General features: G+C 41.2%; 1 protein-coding gene across 2 annotated transcripts in view; it reads left to right on the top strand.

Annotated features, from left to right (window-relative positions):
* LOC139951592 (uncharacterized) overlaps positions 1-15,047 on the top strand; it is a 53,088-nt gene that overhangs the window by 18,020 nt on the left and 20,021 nt on the right. Inside the window, exons 7-16 of one of the 2 annotated variants that reach the window (XM_071950554.1) lie at positions 392-486; positions 1,114-1,177; positions 5,216-5,241; positions 6,384-6,483; positions 7,660-7,682; positions 8,822-8,921; positions 10,021-10,064; positions 10,979-12,080; positions 12,683-12,777; positions 13,423-13,486. In XM_071950554.1, the coding sequence (XP_071806655.1) occupies positions 392-486; positions 1,114-1,177; positions 5,216-5,241; positions 6,384-6,483; positions 7,660-7,682; positions 8,822-8,921; positions 10,021-10,064; positions 10,979-12,080; positions 12,683-12,777; positions 13,423-13,486 (1,713 nt within the window). Of the gene's footprint in view, positions 1-391; positions 487-1,113; positions 1,178-5,215; positions 5,242-6,383; positions 6,484-7,659; positions 7,683-8,821; positions 8,922-10,020; positions 10,065-10,978; positions 12,081-12,682; positions 12,778-13,422; positions 13,514-15,047 lie in introns of both variants that reach the window. The other variant, XM_071950553.1, reaches the window with a different exon arrangement.

Below are 15,047 nucleotides of genomic sequence, written 5' to 3'. Positions count from 1 at the left end.
CCAACAAAATTGTTCCTGAAACACCTGCTCTTTGATTACAAGGGCACTGGGTTCAAATCCCACTTGAGTAATTTCCCCATGGATTTTCCTTTTTTTCAGTAACATGGGAAAGTGTTATATGAGTATACAGTGCTTTTAAGCACTATACATTGAAATAATGTTAAAACAGATTTCAGTATATTAACAAAGTTTAAATCAAATCACATGACTTTGGGAAATGGATGAGGATGAAGTGCTCATCGATGTTTGGGTACAACAGAAAAGAATGGGTTGATGATGTAGTTTTTTCTTTCTTTTTTTCAAATCTGGTCTTTCAAATTTTGTAAATGTACCTGTTTAAGAGGAACAGACTATTCACGAACGAACTGGTTTACATTTTGTTTACATTCAGAGAAAAAGATGCAAGATTACTCAAATGTAGTAAGATACTCACTGCAGGGTGACCCAACTGATTTGAAACAGTCGAAGCAAGATGACCAAACTGATGTAAGACATAATTATCTTAGTCAAAAGCTGATGCCACTTTAAACTTTGGTAGTTTCTAAGTTTCAGTCTACCTGTTAAATATCAAATAGATACTGCTGATAATAATAATAACAAATTCTTATATAGCGCATTTCACAATAAACCTGTTCATTGGGCCAATAAACATCCCTTAAATCTTTCTCAGCTCCCATTATAGGGAGTATACAGCCCCGAGCTGCCGTGGCGCTCCAAAAGCTTTTATTCACAATATCAACCTCTACCATCGCAGGTACCCATTTATACCCCTGGGTGAAGAGAAGCAATTATAGTAAAGTATCTTGCTCAAGGACACAAGTGTCACGATAACAATCAAGGTCGAAAGAAAAAAGATTACTGATTAACAAATGACCGTCCATACTGTATGTACGATGAACCTTGTTTCTTAAAATGAAAAGCACTTAATTTAATGCATTTTCGTTTAATGTAGCTATGAAGTCTCAAGTTTCCAGAGCATTGTTTCCCCCTGTAGTATATATGTTAGATTTGTACTTGTGGTTTGTTTACTTTATTTTTGTTTTCAATATGAACAAGCTTGGAGTCACACCATTGATTGATAGAAACATTCACATTCTTTTTCTCCTGGTTCAGGAATCTAACCTGGAAGGGCTCAAGATCAGTATGGAAAAAACTTTGTTGTCAGATAAAGATGAAGGTATACCAACATACATCTTATATGAAAGTAATGATTTCATTTCCCTCACTCTCTCCTTTTCCACACTCCACCTTGGCACACCATGCCTCACTCTCTTCATCTTCCCTCACTCCACCTTGGCACACCATGCTTCACTCTCTTCTTCTTCCTTCACTCCACCTTGGCACACCATGCCTCACTCTCTTCATCTTCCCCCACTCCACCTTGGCACACCATGCCTCACTCTCTTCATCTTCCCTCACTCCACCTTGGCACACCATGCCTCACTCTCTTCATCTTCCCCCACTCCACCTTGGCACACCATGCTTCACTCTCTTCATCTTCCCTCACTCCACCTTGGCACACCATGCTTCACTCTCTTCATCTTCCCTCACTCCACCTTGGCACACCATGCTTCACTCTCTTCTTCTTCCTTCACTCCACCTTGGCACACCATGCCTCACTCTCTTCATCTACCCTCACTCCACCTTGGCACACAATGCTTCACTCTCTTCATCTTGCCTCACTCCACCTTGGCACACCATGCCTCACTCTCTTCATCTTCCCCCACTCCACCTTGACACACCATGCCTCACTCTCTTCATCTTCCCTCACTCCACCTTGGCACACCTTGGCACACTCTCTTCATCTTCCCCCACTCCACCTTGGCACACCATGCCTCACTCTCTTCATCTTCCCTCACTCCACCTTGGCACACCATGCCTCACTCTCTTCATCTTCCCCCACTCCACCTTGGCACACCATGCTTCACTCTCTTCATCTTCCCTCACTCCACCTTGGCACACCATGCTTCACTCTCTTCATCTTCCCTCACTCCACCTTGGCACACCATGCTTCACTCTCTTCTTCTTCCTTCACTCCACCTTGGCACACCATGCCTCACTCTCTTCATCTACCCTCACTCCACCTTGGCACACAATGCTTCACTCTCTTCATCTTGCCTCACTCCACCTTGGCACACCATGCCTCACTCTCTTCATCTTCCCCCACTCCACCTTGACACACCATGCCTCACTCTCTTCATCTTCCCTCACTCCACCTTGGCACACCTTGGCACACTCTCTTCATCTTCCCTCACTCCACCTTGGCTTACCATGCTTCACTCTCTTCATCTTCCCTCACTCCACCTTGTCACACCATGCCACACTCTCTTCATCTTCCCTCACTCCACTTTGGCTCACCATGCTTCACTCTCTTCATCTTCCCTCACTCCACCTTGGCACACCATGCCACACTCTCTTCATCTTCCCTCACTCCACTTTGGCACACCTTGGCACACTCTCTTCATCTTCCCTCACTCCACCTTGGCTTACCTTGCTTCACTCTCTTCATCTTCCCTCACTCCACCTTGGCACACCATGCCACACTCTCTTCATCTTCCCTCACTCCACTTTGGCTCACCATGCTTCACTCTCTTCATCTTGCCTCACTCCACCTTGGCTCACCATGCTTCACTCTCTTCATCTTCCCTCACTCCACCTTGGCACACCATGCTTCACTCTCTTCATCTTGCCTCACTCCACCTTGGCACACCATGCCTCACTCTCTTCATCTTCCCCCACTCCACCTTGACACACCATGCCTCACTCTCTTCATCTTCCCTCACTCCACCTTGGCACACCATGCCTCACTTTCTTCATCTTCCCCCACTCCACCTTGACACACCATGCTTCACTCTCTTCATCTTCCGTCACTCCCCTTGGCTCACCATGCTTCACTCTCTTCATCTTCCCTCACTCCACCTTGGCTCACCATGCTTCACTCTCTTCATCTTCCCTCACTCCACCTTGGCACACCATGCTTCACTCTCTTCATCTTGCCTCACTCCACCTTGGCACACCATGCCTCACTCTCTTCATCTTCCCCCACTCCACCTTGACACACCATGCCTCACTCTCTTCATCTTCCCTCACTCCACCTTGGCACACCATGCCTCACTTTCTTCATCTTCCCCCACTCCACCTTGACACACCATGCTTCACTCTCTTCATCTTCCGTCACTCCCCTTGGCTCACCATGCTTCACTCTCTTCATCTTCCCTCACTCCACCTTGGCTCACCATGCTTCACTCTCTTCATCTTCCCTCACTCCACCTTGGCACACCATGCTTCACTCTCTTCATCTTCCCTCACTCCACCTTGGCTCACCATGCTTCACTCTCTTCATCTTCCCTCACTCCACCTTGGCACACCATGCCTCACCCTCTTCATCTTGCCTTAATCCACCTTGGCACACCATGCTTCACTCTCTTCATCTTTCCTCACTCCACCTTGGCTCACCCTCCCCCACTCTCTTTCCTCACTCCACCTTGGCTCACCCTCCCTCACTCTCTTCATCTTGCCTCACTCCACATTGGCACACCATGCTTCACTCTCTTCATCTTGCCTTAATCCACCTTGGCACACCATGCTTCGCTCTCTTCATCTTCCCCCACTCCCCCTTAACACACCCTGCCTCACTCTCTTCATCTACCCTCACTCCACCTTGGCTCACCATGCTTCACTCTCTTCATCTTCCCTCACTCCACCTTGGCTCACCATGCTTCACTCTCTTCATCTTCCCTCACTCCACCTTGTCACACCATGCTTCACTCTCTTCATCTTTCCTCACTCCACCTTGGCTCACCCTCCCCCACTCTCTTTCCTCACTCCACCTTGGCTCACCCTCCCTCACTCTCTTCATCTTGCCTCACTCCACATTGGCACACCATGCCTCACTCTCTTCATCTTGCCTCACTCCACATTGGCACACCATGCTTCACTCTCTTCATCTTGCCTTAATCCACCTTGGCACACCATGCTTCGCTCTCCTCATCTTTCCCCACTCCCCCTTGGCACACCCTGCCTCACTCTCTTCATCTACCCACACTCACCTTGGCTCACCATGCTGCACTCTCTTCATCTTCCCTCACTCCACCTTGTCACACCCTGCCTCACTCTCTTCATCTCCCTCACTCCACCTTGGCTTACCATGCTTCACTCTCTTCATCTTCCCTCACTCCACCTTGGCACACCATGCCACACTCTCTTCATCTTCCCTCACTCCACCTTGGCTTACCATGCTTCACTCTCTTCATCTTCCCTCACTCCACCTTGGCACACCTTGCCTCACTCTCTTCATCTTCCCTCACTCCACTATGGCACACCATGCTTCACTCTCTTCATCTTCCCTCACTCCACCTTGTCACACCATGCCTCACTCTCTTCATCTTCCCTCACTCCACCTTGGCACACCTTGCCTCACTCTCTTCATCTTCCCTCACTCCACTATGGCACACCTTGCCTCACTCTCTTCATCTTCCCTCACTCCACCTTGTCACACCATGCCTCACTCTCTTCATCTTGCCTCACTCCACCTTGGCAAACCATGCTTCACTCTCTTCATCTTCCCTCACTCCCCCTTGGCACACCCGGGCTCACTCTCTTCATCTTCCCTCACTCCACCTTGGCAAACCATGCTTCACTCTCTTCATCTCCCTCACTCCACATTGGCACACCATGCCTCACTCTCTTCATCTTCCCTCACTCCACCTTGACACACCATGCCTCACTCTCTTCATCTTCCCTCACTCCACCTTGACACACCATGCTTCACTCTCTTCATCTTCCCTCACTCCACCTTGGCTCACATGCCTCACTCTCTTCATCTTCCCTCACTCCACCTTGGCTCACATGCCTCACTCTCTTCATCTTCCGTCACTCCACCTTGGCACACCATGCTTCACTCTCTTCATCTTCCCTCACTCCACCTTGGCTCACATGCCTCACTCTCTTCATCTTCCGTCACTCCACCTTGGCACACCATGCTTCACTCTCTTCATCTTCCCTCACTCCACCTTGGCTCACCCTCCCTCACTCTCTTCATCTTCCCTCACTCCACCTTGGCTCACCATGCTTCACTCTCTTCATCTTCCGTCACTCCACCTTGGCACACCATGCCTCACTCTCTTCATCTTTCCTCAGGATACCTCATTGTTCTTGCTCTCAGTTATACACAGGTGGATTTTATTAATTTGTTGTGTGTCTTTTTTGTACACAGAATCCATCGATTTAGAAGAACCACAGGTAAAGAAAAGTACATGGTTTGCTTACACACAGTTTGTTAATGGATACAACAGATTAATCCACAGATTACTCCAGATTAAGCCTTATCCACAATTAAGTACCAATGTGATAATGGAATCCAATCCAGAGTGAGTTACGAAATTTAAGGATGACACTTTCAAAACGAAATGTTGCACAGTTAAATCCACTACAACTGTCACTGATTGGTGTTTACTTATCAATTCAAGTTTCAGTTCCTGCCCTACACGCATATCAACCAAGCCCAAGCTTATCCCGACGCACCCCTATTGCACATTTTGATGATTCAGGTCCCGAGGCAGTGAACCTATTGTTAATTCCTCAAAATAATTGTTACAATAAAAACATACTCGGTAACGAGCAACAGATAGCTGTTGATAGTATAAAACATTTTGAGAAACGGCTCCCTCTCAAAGAACGTAGTTTTCGAGAAAGAAGTAATTTTTCCACAAGTTTGATGTATAGAGAAATAAGAGACCTCAGAATTTGATTTTGAGGTCCCGAAATCAAGCATCTGAAAGCACACAACTTAATGTGACAGTGGTGTTTTTTCTTCCATTATTATCTTGCAACTTTGACGAATTGAGTTCAAATTGTCACAGGTTTTGTATTTTGTGCATATGTTGAGATACACCAAGTGAGAAGACTGGTCTTTGACAGTTACCAAAGAGTGTCCAGTGCCTTTAATAATGCTTTTTTTCGTAAAACATAAACTGGGTGTTTATTTCAGGCACCATTACACGTGATGTGCACTTTAAAACACTTGGAATGCCCATCACCAAATTTTCTGATAAAAATGTTAACAAATCCTGTACTTTTTTATTTAAAGTAGTACTCCATAGTCAAAAGTTATTATTCAAAATAATATTTATTATTCATTGAAGGGAAATGAAATCTTACACAACTGGTTTCTTTATTTAGATTTGGTTTGATTTAAAACACAAATGGATTATTACCCTTTTTTGGCTAATATTAAGTTGTTATACTTTAAGTATTGTTAAAACTTTTGTATGTTTATTCAGGTTGCCATTTATTATTCGTTATCTCAGTTTTTTACAACAAAATAAAGACCACAGACGTAGAAAACCTTTTACTGTATTCTCCCCTCGATTTGTTTTACCCAGGGTCCTCCGATGAGTTACATTCCTCATTTTCCTCCACTTCAAGCTCAATCTTTTTATGGATCATCTTCATCTCCACGTAGTTTCAGTGTAGAACATCGTGGTAAGTAAATAATAATAATAATAATAATAATTTATTGATTTTATATTGTGCTCTCTCCTGGATACATGTTTGTAGTTTTTGTTTGTTACTCCCAACAACATAAGGCAACTTCTTTGAAATATGGACCATTATACAACCTCAAATGTCATCTTTCAAAAAACTATTTTGTCATTTTAAGATATATTAAATTATTTTATACATATTTAGGTTTAGTAAAATGTTCATGTAAGGATAGTTCAGTTAGTTTTCATCTTGCAGTGGTCATGTTAAACAAGTAGAGTCTCGAGCACTTGAAACCTGTGGTTATATTAGTTCAAAAATAGCACAAGTAAAGCAAAAGGAACATTCATTATTTTCTATGGCAAGGCCCAACTGAAATACTTTCAAAAAAATTAAACAAAACACCAAACACAGAAAATATAAGCCTGACAGAAGAGAGCAAAAAAGTTTCAGAAAAACAAAGCAAATATTCTCTGTCACTAATTAATATTTGTTATTTCCCTGATAATTGCAGCCTCTCATACCTAAAATCTATCAAAAATAAACACTTTGTCAAGCTTCCATAATATTTTTTTTCCGGTCATAAACACCCAGTTTCGAACGTCATTTTTGAGGGAATTTAATTGATGTTTGCGAAACAATTACGGAATTTGCATTACGCCCGAGAAAATTGATGGAGTAAGTTGCAAAATGATGCTCGGAACTTTATTACCTTTGCGCAATCCACATCAGAGCAGAAATTGACAATTCTGCTCCAAACCTTGAGCCCTTCACATTTTAAAATACAAATACATTTATAATCATTGTATCTTTTCTGTCGCTGCACCCGGGATGTAAAATAACCTTCCTTAGAGCACCAGACAGTCTCCTGCAGAAGCCATTTCTTCAATCCCACCCTTTCCCCAGAGTTTAAGGTGCAGTGCTATATACACGTTGGCGCATATATAGCACCCTTTTTCAGGGTATAATAATTACTGGTTGTTGCTGTTTGTTGTTTGTTAGAAGTAAAAAATAAAAAAAAAAAAAAAAAAATTATAAATGGTTTTGTTAAGATTATACATAGAGTTATCTCCATATTCCACAGGCAGCGACATCCTCGGAATACCTCATTATTCTTGCTATCAGTTATACACAGGTGGATTTCATTAATTTTTTGTGTGTCTTTTTTGTACACAGAATCCATTGATTTCGAAATAAAGGTAAAGAAAAGTACATGGTTTGCTTACACACAGTTTGTTAATGGATACAACAGATTAATCCACAGATTACTCCAGATTAAGCCTTATCCACAATTAAGTACCAATGTGATAATGGAATCCAATCCAGAGTGAGTTACGAAATTTAAGGATGACACTTTCAAAACGAAATGTTGCACAGTTAAATCCACTACAACTGTCACTGGTTGGTTTCTACTTATCAATTTAAGTTTCAGTTTCTGCCCTACACATATCAACCAAGCTCAAGCTTATCCCGACCCCACCTCTATTGCACATTTGATGATTCAGGTTTCGAGGCAGTGAACACTATTGGTAATTACTCAAAATAATTGTTACAATAAAAACGTACTTGGTAACAAGCCACGGAGAGCTGTTGATAGTTTAAAACATTGTGAGAAACGGCTCCCTCTGAAAGAACGTAGTTTTCGAGAAAGAAGTAATTTTCCACGAATTTGATCTGGATACCTCAGAATTAGATTTTGAGGTCCCGAAATCAAGCATCTGAAAGCACACAACTTAATGTGACAGGGGTGTTTTTTCTTCCATTATTATCTCTCAACTTTGACGACGAAATGAGTTCAAATTTACACAGGGTTGTTATTTTATGCATATGTTGAGATACACGGAGTGTAAAGACTGGTCTTTGACAATTACCAAAGAGTGTCCAGTGTCTTTAATAATGCTAAAGTTTTTCAGTAAAGCATAATACTGGAAGTATAATTCAGGCACCATTATACGTGTTGTGCACTTTAAAACACGTGGAATGCCCATCACCAAATTTTCTGATAAAAATGTAAAAAAAATCCTGTACTTTTTTATTTAGAATTGTACTCCATATATGCAAAAATTATTATTCAAAATAATGTTTATTATTCGTTTAGGGAAATTAAATCTTACACAACTGGTTTCTTTATTTTGGTTTGGTTTGATTTAAAACACAAATGGATTATTACTCTTTTTTGGCTAATATTAAGTTGTTATACTTTAAGTATTGTTAAAACTTTTGTATGTTTATTCAGGTTGCATTTTATTATTCGTTATCTCAGTTTTTTACAACAAAATAAAGACCACAGACGTAGAAAACCTTTTACTGTATTCTCCCCTCGATTTGTTTTACCCAGGATCCTCCGATGAGTTACTATTCTCATTTTCCTCCACTTCGACCTCCATCTTTTTATGGATCATCTTCATCTCCACGTAGTTTCAGTGTAGAACATCGTGGTAAGTAAATAATAATAATAATAATTTATTGATTTTATATTGCGCTCTCTCCTGGATACATGTTTGTAGTTTTTGTTTGTTACTGCCAACAACATAAGGCAACTTCTTTGAAATATGGACCATTATACAACCTCAAATGTCATCTTTCAAAAAACTATTTTGACCTTTTAAGATATATTAAATTATTTTATACATATTTAGGTTTAGTAAAATGTTCATGTAAGGATAGTTCAGTTAGTTTTCATCTTGCAGTGGTCATGTTAAACAAGTAGAGTCTCGAGCACTTGAAACCTGTGGTTATATAAGTTTAAAAATAGCACAAGTAAAGCAAAAGAAACATTCATTATTTTCTATGGTGAGGCCCAACTGATATACTTTCAAAAAAATTAAACAAAACACCAAACACAGAAAATATAAGCCTGACAGAAGAGAGCAAAAAAGTTTCAGAAAAACAAAGCAAATATTCTCTGTCAATAATTTATATTTGTTATTTCCCTGATAATTGCAGCCTCTCATACCTAAAATCTATCAAAAATAAACACTTTGTCAAGCTTCCATAATATTTTTTTTCCGGTCATAAACACCCAGTTTCGAACGTCATTTTTGAGGGAATTTAATTGATGTTTGCGAAACAATTACGGAATTTGCATTACGCCCGAGAAAATTGATGGAGTAAGTTGCAAAATGATGCTCAGAACTTTATTACCTTTGCGCAATCCACATCAGAGCAGAAATTGATTTAGTTTCCAAAAACTAGCTTGTAAACTTCCGACAAGAAATGGCTACAAGTGTAAACCAAAGAGCAACTGAAAGTCAACTGGATTAACAGACATCAAGAGACTTGTCAGAATTACATGTTCTTTCAAGTAAGATTCACTTGGTGTCATTGAAGCTGAATCTACATAGGATTAAATCTGTAGATGAAGCTCAAATGAAAACAGACACCAAAGTATCAGAGAAACAACATCATGACAAAATGAAAGAGGCTCATTTAAACTAGAGTTAACACTCAGAAGTGTGTTTGTTTTGTCATTGTTCTTGCTATCAGTTATACACAGGTGTACTCAATTAATTTGTGCGTGCCTTTTTTAATACACAGAAGTAGAACCACTGAGTGCAAGAGAAGTGCAGGAAAAAGAAAAGGTTTGCTAATAAATAGTTTGCTATTGCGTACAAAAGATGCATTATCTACAATTAAATACAATAATGTGATAATGGAATCCGATCAAGAGGATGTTGAACTTAAGGACGACACTTTCAAAACGAAATGTTGCACAACGAAATCCATTACAACTGTAACTGGTTGGTTTTTACTTATCAATTTTAAGTTTAAGTTTCTGCCTTACAAACATTATCAAGCAAGCTCTGACTTATCATGTCCCCACCTCTGCGCATAAACCTCTTTGATGCGGTAAACCTACTAGGGGTTAAGATTGTTACCCTTCAGTTTCATGGCAATGATCTTTGAAAGTAAAACTGTCTGATCAAAAAGCACAAATTTAAAATGTCAAATTTATATATTCAACTTGTAACAAATTATCTGGTGTATTGGCATACAAATTTAACTAAATCCTGGCAAATTAATACATGATGAGCGAAATTACTTATACATATAAGACTCCTACCGGGAACAAACAATTGTGTTATCGCTGGGAATCAACTATGATCTACAAAATGTGTTAAGGATTATCAACTTGTGTCATGTAGTTTTGAGCTACATTGTTGAATAGGCCTTATAGCTTGATAACATGATGGTTTACTTGTCTTTCACTAAACAATCCACCACTTCAAAAGCAGCTCCCTTTGGTTGAAACTTATAAAATAAGTTGTTACTGGTCAACCTTTTACCAGTCTATAAGGAACACTTACGGTTGATCCCTCAGCTAAGTGTATAAATAGATTCACAAACCAAAACTTCTTACAGGTGACTGCCCTGATTACTCGGGTAGTTTCCCCAACTATGTATTCCGTTTGCATTTGTCCCTTCATACCATCTCTTTATTACACTTTATCCTTAACTTTTCACTCATTTCAAAACTGTTCTGATTTTTCTTAAGAATTTGAGGCACATCTCAATTGAAATCGATGAGCTCTCAACTATGGTAACAACCGAGATGCTACCAGGTCAGTTACATTCATTGATGGTGAAATTTATCAAAGAGCAGGAACGGCTTGTAAACTTCCAACAAGAAATGGCTACAAGTGTAAACCAAAGAGCAACTGACAGTCAACTGGATCAACAGACATCAAGAGACTTGTCAGAATTATATGTTCTTTTGAGTAAGATCCACTTGGTGTCATTAAAGCTGAATCAACATAGGATGAAATCTGTTGATGAAGCTCAAATGAAAACAGACACCAAAGTATCAGAGAAACAACATCAAGACAAAATGAAAAAGGGTCTTTCTGATCTGGAGTGTACACTGAGGCATCTTGGTCACAGACTAAGTCTTAATTACACACCACCACATGTCCAAAAGTGTGAAACAAAACGGTACATGACAGAAAGTGTATACTACTGCCAACAAATGCTAGTTGATGATTTGCAAGGCTTGGCTCAACAAACCCTACTGGATAAGGAGCCTGCCTATCAAGAGCAGTACATGAAGAATCTGAATGTGCTCATTAACACACAGCAGCAATTGGTTCAGAACCTCACAGATCTCCAAAAGCAGAAAAAAGGCAGCAAGCTGGAGAAGGAGTCCTCTAAGCAAGATGATCTACCTGCAGGGGAGGTTGGCAAGCAGCAAAATGAACTGGAACTAATCACAGAACAGACTGATTTGATGAAGGAGCCCTCTAAGCAAGATGATCTACCTGCAGGGGAGATTGGCAAACAACAACTCAATGAACTGGAACTGATCAATGAACAGACTGATTTGGTGAAAGATTTGCACCGCTGGATGGAATGTCATAGAGGATGGCAAGAGCAGCCACCTAGTCATTTCATATTAAATGTGATTTGTTCTGTACTTACTGTGCATCGTATTCATGGTAGGATGTCCCGTGGTTTTCATAGGATGTTTTTCCTGGAAACCTTTGGTTATCATCACATGGCGATGCACTACGAACTGAACGAATTCGCTCTCTATGAAGAGAGGATCTTTCACAGTCAAGAAAGATTCTTGGATGAAGCTGAAATGTGGAAAAAAAGACAAGGTAAGAAGAACAAACTTATTACTTATGGTTTGTTATCTTAGTGAAGGATCACATCATAAACATGCAATTCAATTAAATAAATACTAAATTTTACAAAAGGGATAAAGAATAGTTTATAGTTAAGCAGTGTATCAAATTATACAATCCTGCAGTCATTCGAAAAAACCTGGACCTTGACCTTTTTAGAGCAATTGTTCTGCCACTAAAGACCAACAAAATTGTTCCTAAAACACCTGCTCTTTGATTACAAGGGCACTGGGTTCAAATCCCACTTGAGTAATTTGCCCATGGATTTTCCTTTTTTTTCAGGAACATGGGAAAGTGTTATATGAGTATACAGTGCTTTTAAGCACTATACACTGAAATAATGTTAAAACAGATTTCAGTATATTAACAAAGTTCAAGTCAAATCACATGACTTTGGGAAATGGATGAGGATGAAGTGCTCATCGATGTATGGGTACAACAGAAAAGAATGGTTTGATGATGTGGGTTTTTTTTGTGTTTTTTTTCAAATCTGGTCTTCAAATTTTGTAAATGTACCTGATTTAGAGGAACAGACTATTCACGAACGAATTGGTTTACATTTTGTTTACATTCAGAGAAAGAGATGCAAGATGACTCAAATGTAGTAAGATTCTCACTGCAGGGTGACCCAACTGATTTGAAACAGTCGAAGCAAGATGACCAAACTGATGTAAGACATAATTATCTTAGTCAAAAGCTGATGCCACTTTAAACTTTGGTAGTTTCTAAGTTTCAGTCTACCTGTTAAATATCAAATAGATACTGCTGATAATAATAATAACAAATTCTTATGTAGCGCATTTCACAATAAACCGTATAAATGCGCTTTACATTAGTCACCTGGTCATTGGGCAAATAAACATCCCTTTAATCTTTCTCAGCTCCCATTATAGGGAGTATACAGCCCCGAGCTGCGGTGGCGCTCCGAAAGCTTTTATTCACAATATCAACCTCTACCCTGGCAGGTACCCATTTATACCCCTGGGTGAAGAGAAGCAATTATAGTAAAGTATCTTGCTCAACGACACAAGTGTCACGATAACAATCAAGGTTGGAAGAAAAAAGATTACTGATTAACAAATGACCGTCCATACTGTATGTACGATGTACCTTGTTTCTTAAAATAAAAAGCACTTAATTTAATGCATTTTCGTTTAATGTAGCTATGAAGTCTCAAGTTTCCAGAGCATTGTTTCCCCCTGTAGTATATAAAATTATATGTTATATATGTGTCATTTTTGTTTTCACTATGAACAAGCTTGGAGTCACACCATTGATTGATAGAAACATTCACATTCTTTTTCTCCTGGTACAGGAATCTGACCTGGAAGGGCTCAAGATCAGTATGGAAAAAACTTTGTTGTCAGATAAAGATGAAGGTGAACCAACATACATCTTATATGAAAGTAATGATTTCATTTACCCACTTTCTTCATCTTCCCTCTTTCCACCTTGGAACACCATGCCTCACTTTCTTCATCCTCCCTCACTCCACCTTGGCTCACCCTCCCCCACTCTCTTCATCTTCCCTCACTCAACCTTGGAACACCATGCTTCACTCTATTCATCTTCCCTCACTCCTTCTCAGCTCACTATGCCCCCCTTCTTCATTTTCCCTCACTCCACCTTGGCACACCATGCTTCACTCTCTTCATCTTCCCTCACTCCACCTTGGGACACCATACCTCCCCTCTTCATCTTTCCTCACTCCACCTTGGCTCTTCCTCCCTCACTCTCTTCATCTTCCCTCACTCCAAGGTTGACCTTGGAACACCATGCTTTACTCTTTTCATCTTCCCTCACTCCTTCTCAGCTCACTATGCCCCCCCTCTTCATCTTCCCTCACTCCACCTTGGCACACCATGCTTCACTCTCTTCATCTTCCCTCACTCCACCTTGGGACACCATGCTTCAGTCTTTTCATCTTCCCTCACTCCTTCTCAGCTCACTATGCCCCCCTTCTTCATCTTTCCTCACTCCACCTTGTCTTACCCTCCCTCACTCTCTTCATCTTCCCTCACCCCAAGGTTGACCTTGGAACACCATGCTTCACTCTATTCATCTTCCCTCCATCCTTCTCAGCTCACTATGCCCCCCTTCTTCATCTTCCCTCACTCCACCTTGGCACATCATGCCTCCCCCTCTTCATCTTCCCTCACTCCACCTTGGCTCACCATGCTTCACTCTCTTCATCTTCCCTCACTCCACCTTGGCTCACCATGCTTTACTCTCTTCATCTTCCCTCACTCCACCTTGGCTCACCATGCTTTACTCTCTTCATCTTCCCTCACTCCACCTTGGCTCACCATGCTTCACTCTCTTCATCTTCCCTCACTCCACCTTGGCACACCATGCCTCACTCTCTTCATCTTGCCTTAATCCACCTTGGCACACCATGCTTCACTCTCTTCATCTTCCCTCACACCACCTTGGCACACCATGCTTCACTCTCTTCATCTTGCCTCACTCCAGCTTGGCACACCATGCTTCACTCTCTTCATCTTCCCTCACTCCACCTTGGCACACCATGCCTCACTCTCTTCATCTTCCCTCACTCCACCTTGGCACACCATGCCTCACTCTCTTCATCTTGCCTCACTCCACCTTGGCACACCATGCCTCACTCTCTTCATCTTGCCTCACTCCACCTTGGCACACCATGCTTCACTCTATTCATCTTCCCTCCATCCTTCTCAGCTCACTATGCCCCCCTTCTTCATCTTCCCTCACTCCACCTTGGCACATCATGCCTCCCCCTCTTCATCTTCCCTCACTCCACCTTGGCTCACCATGCTTCACTCTCTTCATCTTCCCTCACTCCACCTTGGCTCACCATGCTTTACTCTCTTCATCTTCCCTCACTCCACCTTGGCTCACCATGCTTTACTCTCTTCATCTTCCCTCACTCCACCTTGGCTCACCATGCTTCACTCTCTTCAT

This window comes from Asterias amurensis, chromosome 19 (assembly GCF_032118995.1).
Source record: "Asterias amurensis chromosome 19, ASM3211899v1".
NCBI lineage: Eukaryota > Metazoa > Echinodermata > Asteroidea > Forcipulatida > Asteriidae > Asterias > Asterias amurensis.
Note: the sequence above shows the minus strand (reverse complement) of the source record. Positions and strands in the feature narration are given on the sequence as shown.